Source organism: Papaver somniferum, unplaced genomic scaffold (assembly GCF_003573695.1).
Source record: "Papaver somniferum cultivar HN1 unplaced genomic scaffold, ASM357369v1 unplaced-scaffold_15, whole genome shotgun sequence".
Classification (NCBI taxonomy): domain Eukaryota; kingdom Viridiplantae; phylum Streptophyta; class Magnoliopsida; order Ranunculales; family Papaveraceae; genus Papaver; species Papaver somniferum.
The window spans coordinates 406368-420330 of NW_020624376.1; the positions used below are offsets into that span (position 1 = coordinate 406368).

Sequence of the window (13963 nt, forward strand, 5' to 3'; positions counted from 1 at the left end):
ATATTTGTCGCACTACTTAACTTTGGCATTGATCAGTAAATCTGCCTGCTTGTACTTCAGCGAAAGTATCTAATGAGTGATAAATCAGAATTATGTGTTTTCTCAATGGCTTTTATTTCATTTGATTGATGCTTACTTGGGTTCTGTTGTCTCTTTTGAGCAAGTTACTTATGAGGCACACAGGCTCTTGCCCCTAGCTAATTATTTGGCTTCTTTCCAGTGAAGGTGGTACCCAAAATGGTAAGCAGGGTGTAATAAGAAAGAAAGTACTAATGCAGTAAGAACTAAAATATGTGAAAGAAAGTACTAATGCTGCAACCTCTAAATCTCTTATGATAGTACGATTCTCAAGAAGAGTGAATTTAGAGCAGGTAGTGCATATAACTCTCAAGAGTATATGAGAAAGAGCTAGAGTATATCATGCTCATAGTCGATTAATAGAAAATCATACACAAAACACGAAGAGGCAGTACTTGCCTAAAAACATTTCATCATAAAACTAAATTAAGATCCGTTCTGCTCTTATATTTCTTTTTCCTCTTAGCTGTTCCTTCTGCTCTTTTTCTATTTTCTAGTTTCTGAAGGAATAATGTTAACCCTTTATCGAAGGTACAAGGAAAGCACAAAAAGAGACAGAATAAAAGAAAGAAAAAAGGCACAAGCCAGTTCAGTTAAGGTGTAAGGAACACACGAGCTAGTGCACTTCTCCTTCTTTTTCTTGTTCTTTTTCTTGTTCTTTTTCTTGTTCTTGTTCTTCTTCTCAATCCCCATATCCTCCTCTGCAGCATCTCTATTAATTGCTTTAGCTGCTGGTTTGTCCTCTTTAATAACCTCTACCTCACCTTTGATCTCAGTTTCGTTGCTGCTCCTCTTTGCTGAACCTCCATGTTTTATATCTATCTCTGCTTTCATCATGTCAACATCATAACAACCCAGTCTCTCTTCAACCTGCCTACGTAGCTTCTCCCCGTATACAGTAATTCCTGTCCCTAAAAAGCAGTCATTGCGGGAAGCAATAGAACACCCAGCATGACGAGCCCCAACAATTTCACCAATAACAAAAGCCAAGTCCGGTGCAATTTCATTCATCTGATACACTAGATACTCATGTACATGCTTCTTGTGTTGTGCGAGGTCCATCACTTTCTGGGAAAATTGCTTGACATGAATCAAGTCAATCGGGGACAAATCTTGCCCCATGGATGCTTTCGCTGTTTCAACAATCTCCTTTGCTTTGTCTTCATCATCCCCAAGTATCTCAGTTAATCTTGGGATCTTGTGCTCAGAAAGCTCAGATTTGTTTTCAACATAATTTACCACTTCCGCATAAATATAGTTGTCGTTTACAATATCAAAAAGTTCAGGGAAGTGCCTAGCGTACCACAATCTGAGTTCCATGGAGGACGAGTTGAAATCTTTATCAAGCGTATCAAGTGTGGAGATAGCTTCAAAAACCATGTCATCAACCTGGTCGACATTGAACTTCTCCTTCTCCGTAGCTCTGCTGTCAGGATGACCCAAAAACCCAGCAAGCGGAGATTTATAGAAATCGCTAATCAAAGTTTCGTAATGAAAGCGAATACCACGGAGAAGTTCAAGAATGAATTCATCGCTTTGGCAGGGAATCTTAGTTTCCTTAAAGATTTGCGATCCAATCTTTGGATCAGCAACTCCAAGACTAAATTGAGGTTTCTCTCCTTTTTTAACTTTGGGTAACTTTAACTCCAAAAAGTTTCTCAACTCTTCGGTCATAATCCCTTCAGAGACAGCGTTATACTGGTTAAGCGCATCTAAAGCAGAATCAAACGGTGAAAAGGCAACAATCTGTACGACTTCAGCAAACCTATTAACATCAACTACTGAATTCCTAACAGCTTCGGTGTTTCTTCCTATGTCATCTATGCCATAATCTTGAATCAATGAGTAACCAGATGTAGCTTCAAAGAGTAGATACAGCGCCATTAGGGTTTATGTGAAGTTTATCAATTCACAAAAGCGATACAAAACTAGAGGACAATAACTTTAATGTTAGGTGATTACCTCTACGATGGCCTTCTTATATAGGCTTTAATAATCCCTAATACGACTAGGAAAAGGAAATCAAATTAAAAAAAGAAATCTGTTTGACTTAGTCAAACAGAGATAACTTGGTCAACTGGATATCCTACATCATCATGCTTTCACATATGTGATTGGAAAACTTGAATTTAACTCAAACGTGGGTTCATCAATCTTGATTTGGAAGCTGCTATTTCGAAGATGTTAAGCCAAGTCCTGAAGACTCTGCTAGAAAGACTGCACACCAAGTCTCTTGACCTAGTTTTATGTCAGATTCTAAAGCCTACATTAGTGGCATGCTCAGTCTTTGATTTGTTTACCTAATCTGTAACAGATTATCTTTGAAAGTGATTAATACAAATTGAACCACTCTCTGCACATAACAGGTGTGGAAGCATTCACCAAAATCCATATTCTAACTTGGTGTCAGCCTGATCCAAGCCATCTTCCGCTCAATACCACAAAAAAAAAAAAAAAAACTTTCATGGCAGACACAACAAATACCCTAAGACAGGTGCAGATTCATCACCTTGTCACATTAAAACACACAGAAACAAATCATATCCTCTGGAAGGCACAATTCAAACCAATCTTAAAAGGCTGTGATCTCAGTGGATTTGTAGATGGAACGAAACAAGTTCCTTCAAAGACATTACCTGAAAGTGAAGATATAAATCCTGAGTTTACAGCTTATGAGCATCAGGATTCTCTCATCGTTGGCTGGCTCAATTCAACTCTGACACCTGAGGTCCTGAGTAATGTAGCTCACCTAATAACTGCAAAGGATGTCTGGGATAAACTAGAATCCGAATATGCACCAAAAATTTTTCATCATCAGATGAATCTGAAAAAGCAGCTGCATAGCATGTCAAAAGGTAACAAAACTCTCAAAACCTATTTGAATGATGCTAAATCTTTGTTTGCTCAATTGGCAGAATCTGGCTGTGCTGTAACAACAAATGAAAAGAAACAAGCCATTAGTAATGGCCTTAACCAAAGCTATGATCTTATTGTCACTGCTTTGAGGATTGTTGAGGATATGCCCATAGATACCTTTTACTCTCATCTGATCACTTATGACATGCGCCAAGAATCACAGTTGTCATCACTGCAGTCTCCAATAGCAAATGTAGCTGTCTCAAACTTTCCCTCCACAAGCAGAGGTAATCAAAAGAATCCAGTCCAACAGAAATATTCATATTCCAACAATAATATGAATGCTCGTCAGCAGCAGAATCCGAAACCTCCTCAGTTCATAGAAAAGTGCCAGATTTGTAAGAAGAAGGGCCATCTTGGTGACAGATGTTGGTTTCGCTATGACAAACCAACAACCAACAACCAGCGTCCTGCGCAGGCCTATATTGCTTTACCTGGAGACCAGTTTGGAAATCAGTGGGTAACTGACACAGGTGCAACTCATCATCTCACTTTTGATATGAGAAATCTGTCCATTCCTCATGAATACAATGGCACTGAGCAGGTTCATGTTGGCAATGGTAATGCACTCGAAATCACCAATGTTGGTAATGCATCTTTTACGCTTAATTCCCGAACTTTTGCATTGAATCATATTTATCATGTTCCTAAAATCAAGACAAACCTGTTGTCTGTATCACAATTCTGTAAAGACAATAATGTTTATTTTGAGTTTCATGCTGGTTTCTTTGTTGTTAAGGACAAGCGCACGGGGATAATGCTGCCGAGAGGGTTTAACAAGAATGGCCTTTACATGTTTGAAGGGGTAGATTTGATTCAGCACTCAATAAAACCTGAAGCTATGATGACCTATACTCTTCATCTTTGGCACCAACGACTAGGACATCCTATGCTTAGCACTGTGTCAAAAATCTGTCATCAATTTTCACTTCCAGTAACAAATAAAAACTTTGGCTTCTGTCATTCTTGCCATGTGAGTAAAAGCAAGAAGTTATCTTTTTCTCTAAGTAAAACAATTTATAATAGGTCTTTGAGCTTAGTTGTTTCATATATATGGGTCTCACCCTCCTTATCAAGAACTGGTTTTCGGTATTAGATTTTGTTTATGGATGTCTATTCTCACTATACATGGATCTTTCCCCTAGTTCTACGGTCTGATGCATTGCAGACTTTCATTCTCTTTCGCAAACAAGTTGAGAATCTCACTGGTCATAAGATTAAAATTTTTTAATCTGATAATGCTCTTGAATATCAAAAATTTACTTCCTATTTAAATGAGTCTGGCATTCAACATCGTTTTTCATGTCCTCACACGTCACCTCAGAATGGTTTGGCAGAACGAAGAATCAGACATGTCACAGAGTCTGGTTTGGCCTTACTGTTTCATGCTCATATGCTTAGGTCTTTTTCGGCAGATGATTTTGTTACTGCATGTTATCTTATAAACCGCCTACCAAATTCAGTGGCAAACCCGAAAACACCATTGGAACTGTTATTCAACAAACTGCCAGACTATTCCTTCTTGAAAGTTTTTGGCTCTCTTGCATATCCTTGCTTAAGGCAATATAATAAAGACAAACTTGAACCTAGGTCAATTCAATGTGTTTTTATAGGATACATTAATGCACATAAGGGGTACATGTGTTTACACAGAGAAACAAACAAAATCTACATTTCTAGACATGTGCGCTTTGAGGAATCTACATTCCCATTCTTACCTCTCAAGCATCAATCCCCAGTGCCAAATCCAGGTATTGTACAATCCAGCACAAGTATTTTCTCTAAGACTCCATTTGGTATAGGAAATACTACTGTAATTCAGGGTAATGCTTCACAACCTACTGCTGCACAGACATCAGACAACGTGAATATTTCAGCATCCCCCTCAGAAGGTTTGCCTTGCTCTGATGCAACAATCTCTCCTGCGGCTAGTTCAGCATCTTCAACTTCTGAACCTGCTTCAACTTTGCCTGCTGCATCTTCCCATATTGGTGACGAAGTTGAGAGAACAACTCTATCCCATCCAATGGTCACAAGGGCAAAGGCCGGTATACACAAGCCTATTCAAAAGTTGTGCTTAACTGCGTCCAAGCATATTCTGCATGATGATGATTTCATGGAGCCAACTTGTTTCTCGGCTGCAAGAAAAATTCCGCAATGACGGGATGCAATGGATGTTCAGATCAATGCATTAATTAAGAATGGAACATACTCTCTGGTGCCATATGAAAAAGGTATGAATGTGGTGGGATCCAAGTGGGTGTATCGAGTTAAACAGAATTCAGATGGTTCAATCAACAAGAGAAAGGCGCGTCTTGTTGCCAAGGGATATAACCAACAAATTGGTATTGACTATGGTGAAACCTTTTCACCAGTGGTAAAGCCGTGCACTATTAGGCTTGTACTGTCAATTTTTGTTATGCACAACTGGGATATCAAACAGCTGGATGTGGAGAAAGCCTTTCTTCATGGAGACTTGAAAGAGGATGTGTATATGCAGCAGCCTCAGGGGTATATCGATGAACTGCATCCATCCCATGTCTGCAAGCTGCACAAATCACTCTATGGCCTTAAACAGGCGCCTAGAGCATGGTTTTCAAAACTGAGCAACTACTTGGTAAAGTTGGGATTTAAAGGTTCCATCTCTAACACTTCTCTCTTCATTCGTCAAACAAAGGATTCAACATTGTACGTTTTAGTTTATGTTGATGACATAATAGTGACCGGTTCACATCCATTTGAGATCTCTGACTTAATTAAAGATCTCAGTGTTGTGTTTGCATTAAAGGATTTGGGTGATCTTTCTTTCTTTTTGGGAGTTGAAGTCATACGACAGGGTCCTGAACTGATTCTATCACAACGTAAGTATATTACATACCTTCTGCGCAAGACAAAGCTAGATGGTGTAAATCCAGTGAACACTCCTCTGGCAGTGAATACAAAAATTCAGAAGCAAGGTTCGAAAAGGTTTTCAGATTCTACATTATATCGCAGTGTTGTGGGTGCACTGCAATATCTGCACTTAACCCGACCTGATATCTCTGTGGCAGTTAACAAGGTCTGTCAATATATGCATGACCCATTTGAGGAGCATTGGGAATTGGTCAAAAGAATTATTCGTTATCTTAAAAATACAGTAAACTTTGGGCTGCATATTCGTTCTACCTCAGACTTCTCTTTGCAAGCATACTCTGATGCAGACTAGGCTGGAAGTCTGGATGACAGACGATCAACTAGTGGATATTGTATATATTTCGGGGGCAACTTGATATCTTGGAGTGCACGCAAGCAAAATACAGTATCAAAGTCCAGTACTGAAGCAGAATACCGCGGAATTGCAATAGCTACTTCAGAAATTATCTGGATTCAATCCTTGCTACAGGAACTTGGTTTCAAAATTCCACCTCCATTACTCTGGTGTGATAATTTAGGAGCCACGTACTTAACTTCAAATACCATCTTCCATGCCCGCACAAAGCACATTGAGATAGATTATCATTTTGTCCGTGAACGTGTGGCTGCTGGTCTACTGCATGTCAGGTTCATCAGTTCACGTGATCAAGTTGCAGATATTTTTACTAAGGGGCTTGCATCACCAAGGTTTAATATTTTACGTAGCAAGTTGCAACTTCGCCAGCTGCAGTTCAACTTGAGGGGAGGTGTTAAGCCAAGTCCTGAAGACTCTGCTAGAAAGACTGCACACCAAGTCTCTTGACCTAGTTTTATGTCAGATTCTAAAGCCTACATTAGTGGCATGCTCAGTCTTTGATTTGTTTACCTAATCTGTAACAGATTATCTTTGAAAGTGATTAATATAAATTGAACCACTCTCTGCACATAGCAGGTGTGGAAGCATTCACCAAAATCCATATTCTAACTGAAGATTCATGGAGACGCCAAAACTAAAAAAGCTAGGTGGTTCTTTGTTTGTACCTAGTACAGTACAAGAATTGGCCAGACAATCACTTGCAGAAGTCCCAACACGTTACATACGCTATGACCAGGACACGTTGAGTAATAATATCTCAGGTACGTCTTCGACAGATCAATCAGTACCTGTTATCGATTTGCAGAAATTAATGTCACCAGAACCCAACATTTATGAGTTAGAGTTGGACAAGCTTCATTCTGCTTGCAAAGTATGGGGTTTCTTTCAAGTATGTACATATATATGGCACTCCAACGATAATTTTGTATGGTAATTTTCTTTTATCAGTCCGGTAGGAATTAGCTAGTATGCAGATGAATATTGATTTTCTTTTAAGAAGAATTTAATGTTCTATGGTGTAGGTAGGGCTGCACATGGGACGGGACGGTACGGGTTTTTGCCTAACTCAGTACCTGTACCTCCCTATGGACGGTACCTGTACCTTATACCTGTACCTTGTACCTATGCAATATGGGACGGGACGGGACCTGTACCTGTTTAACTCGGTACGGGACGGAACGGTACCGGTTCTTTACCTGAAGAACATAAAAAAAAAAAAAGCAAAATACTTGAAAGTTCTAAGTTTAAAAACTTTAACTGTTAAAAACTTAAGAGTCTTAAAACCTGTAACTAGACTTCAAGTAGAAAAAAATAAACCAACGAAAAAAACAACATTTGGGCTTTGGCAATTGACCACTTTCATAAGTTTGCTGCAACAGAAAACGAACTCCATCTCCAAGCTGGACCAAGCATCATTGCATCAAGCATCCAAGACCTCTGACAATTGAACCACACCCAAGATGTCTGCAACAACAATTTATATTTCAGTTAGTGTTTTGAAGTTACTCTCATACGCACAAAGGGCAGTGAACCAAGCAACAATTAATATATCAATCAACCATTGATTCAAATAAATCATAATCAAACAAAAAAAGTTTAAATTACCTTCCTCATCCTTAGAGTTATCATCTGGTACATAATCAGCTAAAAGATCAAGATCAATGGGTTTGCTTAACCAGCTTTGACAACAGATCAAAGCCTCAACTGTTCTTGGAGATAAAGAACTTCGCCATGGACTAAGCACACGCTTTCCGGTGCTAAAAGCTGATTCAGAGGCAACGGAAGACACTGGCATGGCTAATATATCCTTTGCCATACATGAAAGTATCTTATACCTGCTACTGTTAGCCTGCCACCAAGCCAGAATATCAAAACTAGACTTGCCTGTATTGTTCCCATCAGATTCAGACTCATCATACACTTCCATTAAGTACATATCCAACTCTGTTATTGTTGCCTCATCAGTTGATTGGTTCTGCTTGTGCCTTTTCTTTCTTGACTGAAGAGTAGCAAGTCGACCACCATTTGGAGCGATAACTGAGTTCTCAACTACAGCACTACTAGATGAACTTGCCACCTCCTCATTAATTGAATGAAAAGACTTGTATTCTTCAAAGAGTATCTTAAAGTCCCTCTTGACCTGTATCATAACTATATTAACCCTAACAAGGTCTTGCTCATATAAACACTGAAGAGCAAATTCTAAACCTTTTTCCTTCTCTCTTGGATCCAACAGTTGAGCAAAAAACAAGGAAGAATTCATCTTTTCATAAGCACCCCAATAAAAATTGTACTTCCTAAACATAATATCAGCCATACGAGCAATAAATGGATCATTAGTTGCATTATCTCTAAACTCAACTAACTGTTCATGGATGAGTACTACTTCCCACAAGAAACCAGGAGATGTAACAGTTGTGGAGGCAGAAAATTTAACAGTAGCATCAAAAAATATCTTTAAGCACTTCAGAAGACCTCTAGCATATTTCCAATCCTCTTCATATGGAGCATGTTGACGAGGTTTTTTGTTCTTGTTGTTGGTCTTTTTATTCCCCTTTTTATTACAATCCTCCTCAACTTCCCCCTCAGATTCAGAACTAGAGTAATCCTCAAAAGCATTATCAATTTCCATGTCATAATTATCAGTATCAGGTATAGCATTTTTCCTTGATTCTTCAAATATGTACTTCTGTCTAAAGTCCCTATCATGCTTTTCTAACCTTTTGAAAACCTTTTCATACTTTTAAGCAGCTTCTAACATTAAATAAGTACTATTCCATCTACTTTTCACATCCAAGATCAAACCTTGCTTATATTCAATTTTTTCTAATTCACAACAATATTTAAACTTATTCAACCTAGCAGGAGATCTAGTTACATATTTGATAACTGACCTGATCCTACATATCGACTTATTGTAGAGTCTTACTGCATCTTTTGTCACAATGGCAAGAACATGAGCTGCACATTTGACCTAATAAAAGTAAAGTGAACAAATCAGAAATGAAATGTACACATACATTGAAAAGAACACATGCATTGAAAAGTTACAGATATACATGCAAATATTAGAATTTAGAAATGAACAAATCAAAAAAACTAACTTACGTGCAAATATTCGGCTCTAACTGGAGCTGAAGTCCAACCAATCACACTTTGCTTCAAATATTCAATGGCCTTCGTATTAGCACTAGCGTTGTCTAGAGTAACCCCAAACACATCCTCAAGACCCCAATCCAATAAACATCTTTCCAACATTTGACCAATATCACTGCCTGTGTGACCTTCAATTTGACAAAACAAGATGATTCTCTTTTGTAACTTCCAATTTTGATCAATAAAATGAACAGTTACACAGATGTAGTTATAATTGTTAGGTGAAGTCCATGTGTCAGTTGTCAAGGACACCCTCATTTTGGAAGCTGCAAAGTAACGTTTCAAACTAAATTTCTCATCAACATAGAGTTGTAACAAATCCCTATAAATGGTCATACGACTCGGCATTTTGAATCTAGGCTCCAACATTAGCGAATAGGCCCTAAACCTTTCACCTTCAACAATTCTGAATGGCTTCTCATCAACAATGATAAACACAACAAGAGCCCTTCTGCACGCTTCTTGACTGAAATTAGTTGCAATCAACTTACTATCCTCACCTGGCCTTTGGGGTTCAAACATCAATAACTGTTGTCCTCCCACCTTCTTCTTATTAGGATTCTTGGTGCAATGCCTCAAGTGTTTCCATAACCCAGACGTACCATTCTTTTGACTACCGGATTTCAATTTCTTGTTACAATGCTTACATTGTGCCCATTCCCCATCTAATTTTATAAAATCCTTCCAAGATTTTGAACTGGATTTCGGCTTCGCGGCTACATCAACAGCAGGAGTTATAGCTTCATTTGGATCTTCTTGTGTAGCTTGCTGAACATTAACAGAAAGTGAAGGTACAGATGTAGGGTGAAATGAGGAACCAACTTCAGTTCCAGCACTTTGAGTTGTATTTGCATCCATCTGAAATGAAAAAACAAGTTAAAGTGTTAAACTTAGAGCTCATCCATCTGAAATATATACAATGAATATCTATGAAAGTATAACAGGGCCATCCTATCCATACATGCAACAAATAAGAAGGTACACCAGATTATGAGTGACAAATGTTATAGTTAATTGATATTTTCACCAGTGTAACTCAGTAGAATGGTAACTCATTTATCTCCATATCAATCAGACTAGATTATTGCAAATTCATCTGTTCCATCCCCAAAACTGATCAAATCAAAGCAAAAAGAATAACCACAGTTGGTATTACTCCATAGTCCATGGACTCTCTCTTAAAATCACCATACCTTACTCAAAATCAAATCCAGAAAAAAAATGATACAAACCCTAACCATATATTGAAGAACAACTGAAAATCAAATCCAAGTTAAAATAAAACCCTAGCTAAATTCAGAATCAGAAAATCAAATCGAATACCTGATGTGTGTATCAACTGATGAACAAACTGATGATCAGTTCTTCCAAGTTCCAACCCTAAAATCGAAAAAAAATAATCATATTAGAACAAAAAATCTTAAATCGATCAACAAATTGAAATCCTAAAATCGATTTTGAAACCCTAAGATCCTAATACAGATGATGAACAAACCCAAAAATCGATTTATAAAATACTTACAAGTAAATCGATACTGAACTCCTTAATCCTTATACAGATGATGATGGCTTACTGGTTACTGCTAGTGACTTCGACGATGGCCTCTTCTCTTATCTTCTCTGAGAGGAAAATTAAAATCTGAGAGAGGGTCAGAGGGAAGAAGAAGAAGGAAATGAGGAGAATCCGAGAATACGATAGAGAAACTGAGAAAGGATGAAGCTGAAACTGAAAGGGTATAACCCCTACTATCAACGGCCAGGATTTAATCCTAATATCAACGGATATAGATCCTCGGTACTACGGGACGGGACGGGATTAGCCTAGAACCGTTACTTGTACCTATTCTAGGCACGGTACCAGTTTTTGGTACTTGTACCTGTCCCATCTAACTGCGGTTCCGGGACGGTACCGGTACGGTTCTTGTGGTTCCAGTACGGTTCCATGGGACGGGACGGTTCCTGTGCAGCCCTAGGTGTAGGTGGTAAACCATGGGGTTGACTTTTTATTGATGGAGAAAGTGAAATCAAAAATCGAAGGTTTATTCAATCTTCCAATGGATGAGAAAATGAAATTTTGGCAGGAACAAGGAGATTCGCAAGGATTTGGACAAAACTTTACTTTTCAATCAAAAGTCCAAAACCTTGATTGGGGAGATAAGTTTTCGATCATCACTCTTCCCCAACATACAAGGAATCCTAGGCTATTACCCAAACTTCCTCTACCTCTAAGGTTACTTCTTTGTTAACTCTTTTGTTCTCAGGATATATGATTTCATTCCGATATTTGTTTTTGGGCGCCGGTCTGTACATAAAATTTTAAGATTCTGATGTTGCGTCTTGCATGTGTATAGTTAACTTAACTGGCTGGTTCATCTATTTATGCAGGGACACAATTGAATCCTACTCATTTGACTTGAGTAAATTAAGCATGACTCTCCTGGAGTTCATGGAAAAGGCTTTACAAATAGAGACTAGGGTCATTGCAGAGTTGTTTGAAGACGGAAGACAAGCAATGAGGATGAACTATTATCCTCCTTGCCCTCAACCGGAGCAAGTCATTGGATTTACACCACATTCAGATGCTTGCGGTTTGACAATCCTCCTTCAACTCAACCAAGTGGATGGATTACAGATTAGAAAAGAGAAGATGTGGATTCCCATTAAACCTCTATCTAATGCCTTTGTAGTGAATATTGGAGATATTTTGGAGGTAAAAAGAGTTGATGAAATCGAAGTATCCAAGCCTAGGTCACGTTACCAAGTTTTGGTTACTAATTCTTTGTTCCATCTTTGTGTGACAGATAATGAGCAATGGCGTATACCGTAGCGTGGAGCACCGAGCAACAGTAAACTCAACAAAGGAGAGGCTATCAGTTGCAACATTTCATAGCCCTAAAGTAGATACAGAAATAGGTCCAATACTTAGCATGGTCACACCTGAGACACCTGCCTTGTTCAGAACAATTGGGTACGAGGATTATATGAAGAAATTCTTTACTCGTACAGTCTTCGGGAAAGCTTTGGTCGACGCTATGAGGATAGAAGAAGGTTATGTAGACAATAACACGCTAGCATAAAGAATATTGTTGCAGTACTGTGGTATTGATTGAAGTGTGATACATGGATTGACTGACACCTGAGATGTTCCCATATCCATTACTTTTGTTTTGCTGCATCATTTATATCACAATATGGAAAACTTCCGAATGTTCATTAGCTATTAGCTAATGTGGTTTAATGTTTTCCACCACACTGATTTAAACTTAATTTAATTTTTGGGTGTTCAGTTGAAGGTTGCAGTTTCTAGGAAACATATTAAGTCGTCCATGTCAATGTATATTACAGTGTTGGTGGGCCGCAGTGGAACAAGCTCTCAGCAAGGATAGGAAGTTGCCTTACCCGACAACTGTTGGGCTAGCTCTCATGCCTAATAATTCTAAAAATTTGGGTTCTAAAGCCAATTTATGCCTAATTATCCTACCTTAATCGGGGGTCATCCGAATTAATTGGGGGCCATGCATTAGAGGACAAAAAAAAGGTCACTAGAACCTAATTTGGGTCACCCCTTATAAAAATATTTTTAAAATGGCTAAAATGCCCCTAAATGATTAGTATTAAAATTTAATTAATTAATGATAATCTTAATTAATTAGTGATAATCTTACTTAATTAGAGTTTAATTATTTTTTTCCAGATTGTTTGTCTGCAATTTTTAGTTTAACTTTTTTTTTTTGCCCAGATAGTATGAAAAATATTCAAGGTATTAAAAATTTACATTGACGACCCTCAACAGTCGTTAATGTTTAGATTGTTTAGTGACGACTCTAACCTGTCGAAGATTCATTAATGGCGGAAATGTACGACAGTTTTGGATCGTCATAAAAATGGTCAATTCCCTGACGACCCTCTGGAAGGGTCGTTATTGTTTTGGTTACGCATTTGACGACTTAAACAGTCGTTAATGTTTTAGAAATGTCGTTATAGACTGTCGTTAATCTCTAAAAAGAGTCGTTAGTTTATGACAGTTTAGAGTGGTTATTGTTTTGATCATGATGTATATGACGACCCTAAACTGTCGTTAATGTCGGTAAAGGGTCGTTAATGAGGGTCGTTACTTGAAAGAAAAAATATTAATCAATGGTAAAATAGTATATTCGTCTTTCGATTTTTACACCCCTGAAAAATTTGGGGGACAAACAAAATTCCATGGCCTCCAATCAGAAGTTATGGCCCCAATTAAACTAGGCTAATTATCCACTCCAAAAATAAATTGCCTCCCCATAGCAAGATTTTTGGCTTCGCCGTTTATTTTTTCTTTTTATAAAAAAAAAAGTAGAAATTGACGTTTAGTGAGGTGCAGTACATCACCTGTTCTGCTGTTTTTTGCCGTCTACATAATGGTAACCATGTTATATATATTGGAAATATTCCTTTGTGATGTACTGCACCTCTTTATAAATTTAGTGACTCAAGCTCAAAATAATTTTATTCAACATGGGTAGTGACATTGTTGCTTAGGTACACGATTCAAGTTGTATGTGTGTA

The 13963-nt window shown here is 38.0% G+C and overlaps 3 protein-coding genes across 3 annotated transcripts; 1 reads left to right on the plus strand and 2 right to left on the minus strand.

Annotated features, from left to right (window-relative positions):
• Positions 1–12: 12 nt before the first annotated feature.
• Positions 13–1962, minus strand: LOC113335546 (nucleolar protein 56-like). Its single transcript, XM_026581582.1, has 2 exons — positions 838–1962; positions 13–69 (listed from the first exon to the last, which is right to left on the minus strand). The coding sequence occupies exons 1-2, from the start codon at positions 1960–1962 to the stop codon at positions 13–15; spliced, it is 1182 nt and encodes a 393-aa protein (XP_026437367.1).
• A 4919-nt stretch (positions 1963–6881) lies between these two features.
• Positions 6882–12495, plus strand: LOC113335547 (codeine O-demethylase-like). The gene is made up of 4 exons (XM_026581584.1): positions 6882–7151; positions 11398–11648; positions 11804–12128; positions 12220–12495. The coding sequence occupies exons 1-4, from the start codon at positions 6882–6884 to the stop codon at positions 12493–12495; spliced, it is 1122 nt and encodes a 373-aa protein (XP_026437369.1).
• Positions 7490–8634, minus strand: LOC113335639 (zinc finger BED domain-containing protein RICESLEEPER 3-like). Its single transcript, XM_026581665.1, has 2 exons — positions 7868–8634; positions 7490–7726 (listed from the first exon to the last, which is right to left on the minus strand). The coding sequence occupies exons 1-2, from the start codon at positions 8577–8579 to the stop codon at positions 7683–7685; spliced, it is 756 nt and encodes a 251-aa protein (XP_026437450.1). The 5' UTR covers positions 8580–8634; the 3' UTR covers positions 7490–7682.
• Positions 12496–13963: the final 1468 nt, after the last annotated feature.